The sequence below is a fragment of the Acanthaster planci genome, linkage group LG09 (genome assembly GCF_054643075.1).
Source record: "Acanthaster planci isolate LZ-2023a linkage group LG09, COTS_SCS, whole genome shotgun sequence".
NCBI classification, from domain to species: Eukaryota; Metazoa; Echinodermata; class Asteroidea; order Valvatida; family Acanthasteridae; genus Acanthaster; species Acanthaster planci.
Window position 1 is genome coordinate 20,615,860 of NC_141785.1, and position 14,358 is coordinate 20,630,217.

The 14,358-nt window shown below is 40.5% G+C and overlaps 2 protein-coding genes across 2 annotated transcripts in view; one reads left to right on the forward strand and one right to left on the reverse strand.

Annotated features, from left to right (window-relative positions):
• Positions 1-2,340, reverse strand: part of LOC110985475 (uncharacterized) — a 41,533-nt gene extending 39,193 nt beyond the window's left edge. The window contains exon 1 of the mRNA XM_087141376.1: positions 2,261-2,340. Within this exon, the coding sequence (XP_086997502.1) occupies positions 2,261-2,288 (28 nt within the window). The 5' untranslated portion in view covers positions 2,289-2,340. The remainder of the gene's footprint in view (positions 1-2,260) is intronic.
• LOC110985440 (uncharacterized) lies at positions 2,326-9,752 on the forward strand. The gene is made up of 10 exons (XM_022246466.2): positions 2,326-2,466; positions 3,656-3,727; positions 4,541-4,774; positions 5,224-5,407; positions 5,796-5,810; positions 6,393-6,493; positions 6,721-6,791; positions 7,377-7,555; positions 8,199-8,288; positions 9,613-9,752. The coding sequence occupies exons 1-10, from the start codon at positions 2,458-2,460 to the stop codon at positions 9,624-9,626; spliced, it is 969 nt and encodes a 322-aa protein (XP_022102158.2). The 5' UTR covers positions 2,326-2,457; the 3' UTR covers positions 9,627-9,752.
• Positions 9,753-14,358: the final 4,606 nt, after the last annotated feature.

Here is a 14,358-nt window from a genome sequence, read left to right on the forward strand (position 1 = left end):
GTGTGGAGACTCAGTTGAAAGAGGATCCGAGTGTGGAGACTCAGTTGAAAGAGGATCCGAGTGTGGAGACTCAGTTGAAAGAGGATCCGAGTGTGGAGACTCAGTTGAAAGAGGATCCGAGTGTGGAGACTCAGTTGAAAGAGGATCCGAGTGTGGAGACTCAGTTGAAAGAGGATCCGAGTGTGGAGACTCAGTTGAAAGAGGATCCGAGTGTGGAGACTCAGTTGAAAGAGGATCCGAGTGTGGAGACTCAGTTGAAAGAGGATCCGAGTGTGGAGACTCAGTTGAAAGAGGATCCGAGTGTGGAGACTCAGTTGAAAGAGGATCCGAGTGTGGAGACTCAGTTGAAAGAGGATCCGAGTGTGGAGACTCAGTTGAAAGAGGATCCGAGTGTGGAGACTCAGTTGAAAGAGGATCCGAGTGTGGAGACTCAGTTGAAAGAGGATCCGAGTGTGGAGACTCAGTTGAAAGAGGATCCGAGTGTGGAGACTAGACTTGGTGGGGGAGTAGGGGTATCACTTTAAAACAGAACTTGTCAAGAAAAAACGTTTTTGGTAGATTATTTTTGTCATTTTCAGTGAAATAGTCTGGTATCATCTGAAATTTAATTAAAATGTTTAAATGCTTTCAAAGACCTGTGCTTGTCTAAAAGTCTTGAAACTAACTCCTCAAAATTATTGATGGAAAAGTGATTTCCCCCCTGAAGAGTTTAATCTTGATATTTTCTGACACATTGCATCGTCATGAGTGCTGTGTTTGCAAAGGTTACCTGCCATTACCAGTGTTTAACATTAGTCCAGAAGAGGTTTCTAAAGGGGACAGACTTTCTGAAAACAGACATAGTTGTACATTTGAATGTGTTAAATGTTGATCGCCCCAAGTATGTCAATCCAGCAAAGACAATTAATTTGTGTTTGTGAAATGTACGGAAGCATTGTTCCCAGGGGATATGAGAATATTTGGTTGTTGTACATGAACGGATTACAACATTTATGAATGTTTTTTTTGCTTGACCTAAGTGAAGATAGCTTGTTTGTAGTAAGCTGACTTCTTGTGTATCCAGTTTTTCGTTTTCTCGTGTGACGAAAAGTGAGACTCGCAGTTATCTTTGTTATGACTTTTAATTAGACTTGTAATATTTTTGATGAAAAATATTGATTCTTTGGGGGAAAACTTTGATGTAAAAAATCTGTAAATAAAAATAACTGCAGTTGTACATTTTATACATTTTCTTTTCCCGGGTCACTCTCTAACTCGCTGGACCCTATTTTTGTGATGCATGGGTTATTTATGGGATTTCATCCACACCAAACTGTTAAGACTGTGTTCAGGTACTTTTTGTCCGGAACCTTTTGGGTTAATAATGAATCCTTGATTAATAAAGCTGAAAATTGGAAGATTTGACTGAGACACGAAAAATACGATGTGTTAAAATAAATCTTACCAGCTGTGATTTTCGTATTTTGTAAATAATATACATATATTTCATGTATTAAACACTGAGTTATCACAGAAACAGACCGGATATATAATTAAGATTGTTCTGGCTTTAAAAAAATTTCTTCGTCTGGAGTACCATCCCATGACTGCACATTGTGGCCTTGATAACAGGCCAGTCAAACGGTTCGTGATTTTGCCCACTGTGAAGTGCACCTCTGTACCTTGTATGCAGGGGCGGATCCAATGGGTTTGGGGTCAACCCCCCCTCTTTCTGCTCTGAGACAAAAAAGGTAAAACATGGAGAAAATTATAAGGATTAACTAAAGTGCGCCATTTAGAACAGTGCATGTACATGTATAATGTTTCATAGTCGTTTCCGCTTGTCCGCCAGGAGGAAACATAAAAAAAACCCTGACCTTACCCCCCCCCGGAAAAATTCTTGGATCCGCCCCCGGCATGTATTTTAATACATGACACCTCGTCAAAGGAGATTTACTTTCGGAAGATTGTTGTTACCATGAGCGAAGCGCATAATTTGTTCTTCAAATATTGTGGTTTTCATCCCCACTTTACTCGGACTAACCCCGTTTTGCAAAGCATTCCAGGAGTTCTGGTTTTGACAAAAAAACTGATTCCCGACCTATACACAGCTATTACACAGAGATTTTTGCTTTCATTTTCACGCGTCACAATATTCGACCTTGGCTGTATTGCCTGATTAAGTTTTGAACAGAAGACGCAGTGAACCCTGAAGAGGCAACTCAAGCACAACAAGCATACAACGTGTATTTTAATATTTGCTGATACGTTGACTCGCTACCTTCGTGATGAGCGTGAGGTATGCACATATACCAGGTTGATGTGTGGTCGACACGCCTAGTGGAAACGTACCATCACCGCTTTGGGGGAGAGACGGAATATCACTGTACGTAGCTGGAACATCCTGAAGTTAGGAATTACTTGTTGCTTCCGAGGTTCACTGAGAACTTTCCTTGACGTCACGGTTTTGTGCAAAACATGAATTCTGTAAGTACAATTTGCACATGTGAACCTACGTAGGCGTACGTACTTCAGTATTAACAAGCAAGCCAATATGGGCATTCTAATGATGTGCATTAAACTGGGTTGATAGCTGTAATCCCGGGGTTTTGGATTGGAAAACGTGAGAGTTGGCCGAAGTGGTTCATTTTCTGGATAAATGTGAAAAAAAGTGAAGAAAAAGAAACTGTTTTATGAACGTGATTACTGGGCTTTTTTATGTGGGTCCTTTTTTTCATTGAAAACAAGACAGAAACACGTGTACATGTACTTTAACAGGAAATCTTGACGTTCAAAGTTTATAGGCGGAGATTGGAGTACAGTAGGGGTGCCTTTGATGAAGAAGATACTATTAGTGATTATTTTCCAGTCGAATATTGACCCTTTGATTTTAATAGTATTGCACTGTTCTACATGTATCTCCTATCATTTTGTGTTCCGTACGGTCTGGTCTTGTAAATGCACGTAACACGGGGGCTGGCTTTTATTAAGTGTTACCATTGCATGAGGGCACTAGCTGATTATGCAGACCAAGTGCAAACCCTTCCAACTTAAATTAAAGAGGGAAAAAGAGCCGAACAGAGCTCTTTTGTCAACTAGAGTGTCTGCTTAACCTACAGGTTTTTCTTTATGAAGGTAACTGTGTCAATGGACAATAACGTGTGCTGTATATAACTTACTGTTAGGAATTATCCGGCACGAGGTCCGAGGCCACGATGTGAAAGCAGGTGGTACGCTTGACGTATTTTTTTAAATGGTTCCCCGTGAAACATCAAACCTGGTCCCACGGACAAGCAGACAAAACCTGGTCAAGACCGAAACAAACAGAGCTAGCGTGGTCAACCGGTGAAAATTACCTCCAATGTCGGTCGTAGAAGGACCGTGTTCAAGGTCACAGCCTACAGCTAAGCAGTGTGAATTTAACTACAATTGCGCGCATCAGTCTTCTTGCAACACTAGTCATGTTGAAACAAAAGCTTACACCATGATTGCACGTATTATTCTTTGCAAACAACATTCATTCAGTGTCCAAGAAATGAGGCATTAGCAGTTATTTTGAGGACTGGCAGGTTGTCTATGTCACTAATCATGACGAGGATCAATCTGAGTATAGATAAGCTCACATTCCAATTTGTGCTGATTTTGTTCATTTTTACGTGTCTTTTTTCCTCACCAGAGAGATGGAAGGAGAGACGGGCGAAGATCAGTATCCTCGTCGGGCCGAGCTCGACGCGGAAACGTTGCAAAGGTTGTTAAAACAAAAACGCCGGTTGGCAGTGAAAATTCGAATGTTTGTGCACAAAAACATCGGGTCCATGATGAAAAAGTGAAAAATATCAAGTTGCAGTCCTTGTTGGGGTTGGAGTTAATCTCTACATGATTGCCTTCTACTGAGGTCCATTTACATGTATTCTCTCATGACAGTCACCCTTGGCCAATCAAGAGCCTCATTTTGCGCGAATGAACGAGCTGAATGACTGTTCCTTTGTTTAAAGTAGGGGCCCACTTTGTTTAATTTAAGATACCGATCTTCTTGGGCAAGAACCCTCTGCCTCTTTGACCTTTTTGGCTAGTTTAGAAAACATTTTGATAGGAATTGTAGACAAATACGAGAATCCTGTGGCATTAAAAATGAGAAACTGGGGTGACAGTAGAACATCAGATCGTGTTTAGGCAAAGCCTTGAGGGCTCTCATCTGATAAAAATGAGAAACGTCCCCTTTCTAAAGTGGCATGAAATGCCTGTTCCTTTTTTGTTTCATTTGCTTAAACTTTATAGGATACTCGTGGTTTCAGTTCTGAAGAATTCCTCCGACAGGATACTGCCTCTTATGACTTTAAGTCAAATTTGGAGCTCTTTGGAAAATTGCATTAACTTAGAAAAAAAGACAAAGGAAGTCAAGAGAACATAGCAGGAGAATCATCCAGATTTTCGATGTTATCCTTTTTCTGCATGTCATTAATAAATTAGAGATTTTCAGTTGTATCGGTGTTGGTTACACCTCAGCATTACCTTCCCCAACATCAAACAGGTCTGCCTTTTCCGGCTTTATTTTCGACAGGGTAACGTGGGACGTACTGCGCCAATCGGATCGTTAGTCATATCGCAGGACGGGAGAAGTAAATTCTACCCGGACGGTGGCCGCGAAAGGCCACCTATTCGCGGCCCTGCCCGGGCACCCTCAACTGTCGGTCGTAAAACGGACGATGTTACATACGTTGATTCTAAGCTGCCATTTGGAACCCAGGCTGTTTATTATAACACCAGCTTTGGAAAACCTGCAGACATTGACACAGTGAGTATATATGTATTTTTTTTTTAAATTGAGTGGTAACAAACTGAGGGTTTGGTTATCACCTTACTCTTATCTCGTCGCAGGTTCAAACGAAGGGTTTCGGGTTTCCTCGCGGTGCCCTGTTGGGTCAAAAGGTCATGCAATGATAAAATTGTCAGTATACATCCCAACTTTCGGAAACAATGGACACACAAAAATACGTCAGGCCTTTCTTTCAAAGCACTTTCTTGACTTGCCTCTATTTGCAACAATTTTTCTCTCTACAACGCTATCTCAACTTTCCTTCGTATCGTTTGATCACTTGGCTGCTCTGTGACGCACCCCATGACAGTATTATAAGAGTAGAATTGTCGGGTGCGACAAACATTTTGTGACTTTCAAATTAGATTTAAAACCCTTTAAAATGTTACACATAATAACCTAACCCCCCAATTTCATCTGCTTTTCAGTCCAATGTGCCCATGCGTACGCCTTTGGATGATGACGAAGATAACGTAAGTGATACTGGCGTCGAACCTCCTATGAATCCTGCACAGGCATTGATGAGATCATTCATTATCTTCGGTGGCTTGGCAATTGTGGTAATCATCGTCGTTGCCTTGGCAATTGTCCTCCCCATTGCACTCACAGGAGGTAGGTATTCAGGGGTGGATCTAAGATTTAAGAAGGGGGGTTGTCCTTATCTCTACATGCTAAATGAGACCCCTACATAGTTTATGCTTTAAAGGCACACCATAAAATTCATGATGTCTTCCAATGTTCAGGCGAAGTATCCCCCAAAACAGACTAGGATGTTACCCGAAACCTCCCTGATCTGCACCTGTTATTGGTGTAAAGATTTCTCGGTGTGTGTTTCTTGATCTGTTATAGCAACGTGATTGCCTCCAGAAAATGTAATAAGAGCCAATTTGAAATGCCAAACATTTTCAAATCCCTCTATCGCTTGTAAAAATTGTTTCAACACTTTTATCAATCAGTGGAATTCATTTTAAGTACGCCTTTTCTCTTTCTGTTTTTGCAGCCACTTCAAGGGCAAGTAAGTTGAATTTTTAAAAATATAGATCGATATGCATATAAACACTGCAAGCAACTTAATTTAAAACAGGGAGCTTGATCGCAAACTCACTTGCGTCGTGAGTTATGACGCTTATCAAAGTAACTTAAAACAGGGTCATCAAGACGGTCAAAGACTTGAAGGTCCTCTAAATTTTCGTACTGGAACTCAAAAGAAACAAATCACTGAAACATAGAACCGACAGTTTTTATGGCTCTAAAGATGTCTTGATATTAGGAAGGTAAAAATCTTCAGACCAATTCTTTGTCCAGTGGCAAACAGAAGCCAAAGGACACCAACATTTACCGGATGCTGACAGCTGCAGAAATATCGTCCGTCTCTGGGCCAGTAAAATTCCACCGTTTCGTGGAAACATACCTCCTGTGACTTCAGTCACAACATCCATAGGAATAATGCCTTTAAGAAGCAACCGTGTCGCCAGGGACGGGGAAGGTGGTACCCCAAGAAATGGGGAGAGGGGAAAGAAAGAAAATTGGGTAGGTATTGGGACACTCCTACCCTGAATATTTAAACGCTATAGGATGTTTTCCTGTCCCAATTCAGCTCTGACAGGAACAGTCGAACTCAATTCCACATTTATCGCTGCCTATGATGACGTCACTTCAACCCAATACGCCAACCTCGTTAACAGCTTTAACTCCATAGTAAGTGCGTCTAAAGCCAGTTAAGTTTAACTTTGTTGAGTTTATTTTTGTTCATTGTTTGTTCAGTTTAACTTTGTTCAGTGTTTGTAGGAAAAGACTAATTTTATGTCGGAATGTATGATTACCATATTTAAACAAGTATTTTCTCTTGTTTGTAACGCGAGCGAAAGATAAAAATTTACGCGAATGCACTAATTCGTTAAACTACTTTTTGCATCAACTTCTAGATGAACGGCATTTTTCAAAATAACTCCACATATTCCAGCGATTTTCGAGAAACAGAGGTCACTGATCTCACGTAAGTAACACCTTTGAAAATTATTTTTTGAAGACAAATCCTCGATGATAAGTTTAGTTGGCGAATGTGGGCCTTTCAGGTTACTGCAGCAACCAGAGGTATTAAATTAAATGTTGGAACAACTCAAAAATGTTTAAGTATTGTAATGAACTCTCAAATACATGTATGTTCTTTGAACCTGCTACATATTTTCATCTCTTCAACAAAAAGGAATACTGTCACAAGAAAGCATTTCGCCACCAATATCAACACTTAAGTTTACTCTCTTCATGCCAAAGACTGCAGATTGCTGTCCATTTGATTGAACATTAATTAACACCCTTCTATTGAAATTAGAGAAATCAGACAAAAATAGTGAAATTCACTGCAACTTATCGAGATCTCGCTCGAGTTCATATTAGAAGTGGTTAATTCAAACTGTTTCAGTGTAAATTCATTGATGTTCACTATACTTTGTGAAGTCCTTTGTATTAATCTAAACACCACGCAAGCTTTTCCATTTTCACAGTTCAATGTATATTTTTTGTCGTTGTTTGTGACTGTTGTTTTCTAATGCGTGAATTTAAATTTTAATTGTCTTATAAGGTCAGGTGCGTCTTCTGTGAGGACAAAAGTACTGTTTTCACTGCACTTCCAGTCTGGAACAGAATTTAACTCTCTCTTCAGAAACAATGTTTATAACTTCCTGTACCAGCGTGTCATCGAACCAGCTACACCTTTCGCTTCATTGAACCTGGTTCCAGACAGCCTTGTGATAACTGAGAGTAGGTATTTTGCCCGATCTACTTTGATGATAGACAACAAAAAAAGGGAAACAAAGATCAGAGCCAGAAAAGGGTTGCCCTTCTCTAAGGACGATTATGAGAGCTAGCGACAACAGTGAAATGCTTGTTTACAGTAATACCTGTAGGTTAGTTTAGAGCAGTATAAAACACTTTAAAGTAACGTAATGCAGACTGTGGGGTGAGGATGCGGTAGTTTACCAACTCATTACTTTGCACCAAGTGCCTCTTCCCCTACGTGCCCTTTTTATAAGCGTATTTCTACACAGTGCCTTCACTATTACGGGGAATGTCAGAAATATGAAGAGCGCCGCCTAATGTTCAGTATTGTCCACTCCGAACAGCGCCACCATTAAAAGACGGTGTTGACTCGCGCTCGGCTGACCTGAGAATCCTTGTCTATCTTTCACTGTAGGCATCTGGACGCCGAGCACCCCTTTTACATCACCCTTCCCCGTCGAAAGACCTTGCTAAACCATTGTTAAACCTAATTATTGTGGTTGATCATTAATTAAACATTAGGAGAGAAACTGCACAACTTAAATTATTCAGTACTTCCTTATATCAAAACATTAATTTGATTAATTGTTTGCACTTTTACGTTCATTTTTTTCTAATATCGCAGGTTGCGGTTTGTTTTGCTTCAACGGTGGAACTCTAAGTATTCTTAACTGCGAATGCCAATGCATGTCTGGATTTAGTGGTGCAAGATGTGGTAAGTTATTCCTAAGAGTTCATTTTTTTTCGGAAGAAAACCAGTAGTCTGTAGGTTTTGAGACCGGGGGCGGGGGTCTAGGGAATTTTCCTAGAACTATCTTTCAATTTTTTCATCCGTAAAGTAATCTTGGAGATGTTCAAGTGTTGGCACTCGTTAATTTCTAACCAAGAGGAGAAAAGTCAACATCTACTAAGATAGTCCCCGTTGTGGATACGCACCCACGTGCGCGTACCATGCGCGCATAAGTTTCCTCCGAATGAGCACAAACTCGGCTGTCGCGTGTGTGGCCACAACCACATTGAAAAGTTTGTCAAACCTAAAAAGAACACTACGAGCTGTGGGAGCTGTTATACTTACACGCTTTTGTGCACGACGGCAGGAACTTTCTGAAAATACAAGTAGGTCTGTTACTCTGACATTAGAGAAAGGGAAATTATTAGTATGGACCTTTCTTTTGCTTCGTCAGAATCCCAGTTTTTGCCAACCATGAGTATAAAACCGAAAGAATAATTTACAAGTGTGAAAACATTCCATGCGAGGAAACACTATACCAAAGTGTGACGTCACTGTAAAACCAGAGAGTGCAGTGCAAACGAATGGAGTACGCACGCGTGTTGGTTCACGCGCTAGTTCTTGAGCTAATGCCCTTTACACATTAATTGTGTGCGTGACGTATTCATTTCGGTACTTTATTCCCTCTACTGGGTACTATGATATGCCCGCCCACCATTCGGGGGCATATTATTCATCAGACGTTTGTGACCTACTCTTTCAAATGCAAATCCCATAATATTAACAGCGTATTTAAAGGCCAATAAAGAAGTAATGAGACGGCTTCTCAAGTTGTCATTGTTATAATTAAGTTGCTTTCCTTGAAGAATATGCAGTGCAGAGGCGTAAATTGTGCCGGAAATTGGGGGTGGGGTGGGGAGAGTGTGTGTGTAGGGCGTGGCCATCCGGCCATGAAAATTTGAAAAATGTGGGTGGAGAGGGGTAACACCATATGATTCTATATAGAAGTCGATGTTCATGATATTGATGTACATCTGTAGTATGTATTCAGAAGGACATAGTCATGATTGTTTGAATTTTTGGCCTTGTTTGCACTGGGAGTGAATGCATTTTACTTGTTGGAAGTCTGAAAAATTCGTCACAATCTGCTTTAATTGTTTGCTCACCTCAAAAAGTGGGGGATATATAACCCCCACCCCCGGTATATATGCCATGAGAACATGTGTTAGTTCACCGTATGTATTTAACGGCATTCTGGTAAACAGTGTCTCTTTGTTAGTTCCATCATTTTATCTATTTCTAATTACAGAGAGCTCGGTGTAATGGACAAGAACTGAACTTCATTGTGAATATTCATAACCCACCTCTTTCAAGATGAGCAAAGGAATTCATTAAGCAAATCCCTGCTTCTGGGAAATGTCTGTGTTGGGTTATTTTGCTCTTCCATGGCGTACATCAGAGTTGTCCAAAAGCTTCTGGAAGAAATCAGAAGCTTGCTTAAGCATTTTGTGGAAAAGTCCAACGACTCGACTGTAATACTTTGTCCTCCCATTTTTTGTCAAACATTACACCTTCATTTAAAAACCCTTTGGTTCAGTGTCCACCCTGTGCCCAAGCAGCTTGAAAAGAGCCACAGGTCGAGTTCGGGCGGCCTAGGCCTGTTCTTGACACGGATTTCCACAACCCAAGAACACTGTTCTCGGAACAGGATCACACACCACCTCCTTGTCAGGGTTTTACAGGAACACACGGAAACACTCATGAGATTTTGATTTTTGAACAGCTGCAAAAGTAGAGAGATGGCTTCCGAATCCAGAGACAATGGGAAGTTTTGCAAAATTAACATTAATTATTTTCCATAACACGAGAATGAGTATTCCTAATTAAATAGAAAGAATTCCTCCCATCCAAACATTAACTCTCGAATAACGTACATGGACGCCGCCATCTTGCATGTTGCTTGCCACTAACTAACATTAACTGGTTTGTTCCTGGCGTTCGAGCGGCCGACCCACGAACAAGAAATCGAGCTGTTCCCGAGCATACAAGAACAAGCCGCCCGAACTCAGCCTATACGACTGCCACGCTTGCGATTCATAGTCGTTCGTGAACCAGCGATGCGCAGTTGGTGCCAGAGGTGCCTCCGTTGCTAGGAAAAGTGCGCCCTCTCTTTATCCAGCTCGGAGCCCATATCCGCTGCACTTCTGACTTGAACTGACCAGCCAATCCCGGGCGAGCTTGGTGCTGGAGTGGTAAGACGTTTGTGCTAGAGAGCACGAGGTCTCTGATTCCGAGCCGAGTATTCCCGTCAGTTTTCTCACAAGCCTTTGGACAATGCTGAATGTGCATGTATTGTCTTTCCACCGTACAGGGTGTCTTAAAAAAGAAACTGAGATTAATTAATCTGTTTCTTGAATGTGACTAATTACTTTTGTATATGGAAGGGTATAATCTGTTTCGGTATGATATCTTCTTTCTTATGACACCAAGAAATCCACGTTTCCGTCACACACGACTATTGGTAGTTTAATTTACCTTGTCAGAACTGGCTTTGCACCGGACGCATCACAGGTTTGCACAGCGTGAAGCGTTAAGTACACTACCGCAATCATGAAGACAAGGATAACCACGGAATAGGGGCTTATTCTTGCCGGAGCCTTGCCTGAGTGCCCTTTAACACGCCCCTCCTTTCTTTCAACGCAACTTCTGCACTTGTTCTCTTTGCATTTAAATAGGTCTTATGCATTTTGATATATTTGACAAACATTACTAATTTCTTTGACAAAAAAGCCATTTCTGGACAGTACGAATTGAAAAGCAAAACAGCCATTTGGTGCAAAGCCATTTCTGACTCGGTCCATTAAACCATTTTGTTATCATCTGTGACGGAAACGTGAATAACTTGGTGTTATAAAAAAGAAGACATCATACTGAAGCAGATTATATTTACCATTTGATAAAAATAAGTGGTCAAATTCAAGAAACAAATTAATTTATCTCAGTTTCCGTTTCTAAAGACATCCTGTATACGTCAGTAAAGGTCAAAAACACCCGATACATAATTAAGCCAACCCCCTTTAAGTTTGTCCCAAGAATTTGTCATCTTTCTTCTGAGTACTAGTGGTTCTCAGAAATCGTCCTACAACTTAGTAAATATAATCTCTTCAACACATACGATAGAATTATATTATGGTGAGATAAATTAAGTTTCTAAATAGGTGACGGAAACTGTCTTAGTTGTTGAGGCTGACTATACATTATGAACACAAAATATTAATTAGCCATAGTTACCTTCATATCTTTCTATTCTAATGAGTTTTCCAAGAATAGAAATAACTGGAGAAAAAATTACCCTTTTTGCATATGTATGAACAGCCTGTGTACTCGGTATATTCTTGAACGAAATTTCGTTCATGGTTTTTGTTTTGAAAAAAACAAACCCATCAGGGTTGTAGTTTTGGGAATTTAGCAGAATTTGTTATTGGCGTATAGCTTCTGAACCTGTATTATGGATTTCATGGTAACAAATTCTCCGTATTGATAACTATATCAAAATCGGTAATAACTAATAACATTCATGAACTTGAAGACAGGATGGCTCAAGGTTGGTGGCGGGGGCGTCATATATTCAACCCTAAATATATATTTTGTACGTTTAATGACAATATGACATACAAGAGCACAATTTTTGAAAACGTATATACGCACATAAATAGTCAATTCATGTTAAATCATCCATTGCACTGCTTACTTCTATACGTCTACGACTGAAGAGGAAATCAGTGATGTTGAATCTACAACTTGGCGTTTCTGCTGCCTTCATTGCCCACTTTTAATGACTCAGTGATTTCGCTTTCACTGCTTATTATGGTCTCGTGTATTGACAACTGCGCTATGGTCCACCTTAATTCGCACGTGAATTATTTCCCCCAGGATTTTACGGATGCGGTTCACTGCCGGAACTTTTGGGCTTAAAAACCGCACATTAATATGCTTTGCAGATTGTGTTTGTGAAACAAATTCACATTAGAACATCACATTACATTAAAGCAGACTTAATTCCCAGAAAGTAAGAGGGTCAAATCTCCGTCTAAACAATGGAAGGTTAGAACCTGTCACCTCGTCTCTTCACAGTCATTTCTCAGTAAGCCTTTACTGAAGTGTGTAAACATTATATGCAGCTGACAGCGGCAAGTCCAAAGTCCATATGTCACGGGTGTTTTGCTCAAGATATTAGTTCCCCCATGGTTCTGCGAACTTAAGTCGTGGAGGTCATGAACCGAGAATCCGGGTTGGGGGTGGGGACACTAAACTTGGAACGGCGGGGGCCAGTGGCGCTGGGCACATCTACGTGAAAACAGAGCTATCAATCGCAACTAGATTCCAGGTGCCTTTTAAATTTGCTTTTTTATAACTTGAAAAGAGTCCTTTAATGGCGATTTGCCCATATGGTTCTATAAGACTTAAAGGTTTTCATGGTGAAAGAAACTAGATCTATAGTAAAGATTGCGGTAACACCATGTATTTATCTCTTCTTTGAGTATGTGTGGTTCTGAGAAGAACCGGGGAATAACTCGAGTCTCCTGAAGACGGACAGAGTACACTGTTCGAAACGTCGAGTTATTCCCCGGTTCTTCTCAGAACCACACATACTCAAAGAAGAGATAAATACATGGTGTTACCGCAATCTTTACTATACATATGGTTCTAGAGAGTTACTTTTGGGATATTAAGTTGCCCTACAAACGTTCAACGTTCATTCCAAGTTTTGTTATCAGATACCTCGACGTGCAGTGGTCTGCATCTTGATCCCGATACACCTGCAAAACTCCAGACGCAGTTTTATGTGTTTGCTTCAGTAGGATATAGGCTTTGCCTCTAGATAACATACAGATCTTAATTGACACTATTTTCAAATAATCATTTCATCTTCAGTCTTCTAGACAGACCCATGTCGATGAAAACGTCGATAATGAATTTTGTCAGGGCACTTTGTGCATTCCACCGTGTGTAGAACTTCATTCTTTTATATGATTTTTAAACGAGTGTACTGTGAATATTTCTAAAATGAAGAGGGACAGCAAAAGTTTGCTTGGCGTGATTTTTTGTTGTCTGCTGTGTTCAGGTTTGATATTGTTATTGCATTGATCATCCCTAGACACATTGGTGGTGGAATCTGCGGCTTCCGCTCTACTTGAACTGTCGAACTTTTGTTTGTTATTCTATTGTGTGAAACAGTCATAATAATATCACGTAACGATCAACGGTCATTGTTGATATGACAACCATATAAGGATGGGACCAACCTTCCTAGGAAATGTGATTCATTATCAATATTAAACAATGATCGGTTGTTTGTTTCCCTTGGCTCTTGCCCAAATTGACCCTTGTCCTGCGTTTGAGACGAGGTCCTGAAAAAAATCTGAGCCCCAAGTAAAAAGAACTCGACTGCTCAAGCACCAACAATCTATCGCCATTAACCCTTTTTAATTGCCAGAAATATTACTGAGTAAGTGTATAACGTCGCATGGTTACGGCCAACAGGGTCGCTATCATTCGCAGGCTGGCTCTGTCTCGGAGCCCGCACGCATGAGTTGGGACCGTGGAGTATTGCGCTTATCTCCGACTCGTTCACAGTGGGATTCAACAGCGCTAGCCCCGGCATATCCGCCTGGCAGCCTGCCGCACTCTTGAATTAATACAATATAAAATTCACATTTTCATTTATTTAATTCTATCTACATTGCAATGAAGTTGAGAGAAATAATTATTGGATGTTCGGCAGGTAGTTTATATCTAAAAACGGCTTGTGGCAAAACAGTTTCTAGCACGTTGTTGAATATCCTTTGAAACTATCATAGGAAGAAAGTCAAGACAAGTCTATCCTTTCAAAGGCTCAACAGAGACTAGTATCTTTTTTAGGAAAATGAGCTCATTCCATGTGGACGATTCTAAGACTTTTCTCTGTATAAGTCATAGAGATTTGAATGAAAACTGTAGTTGTGTAGTCTGGTTAGTTGCGGAACTTTAAGAATTTGCAAAGGGTGTTAGGACA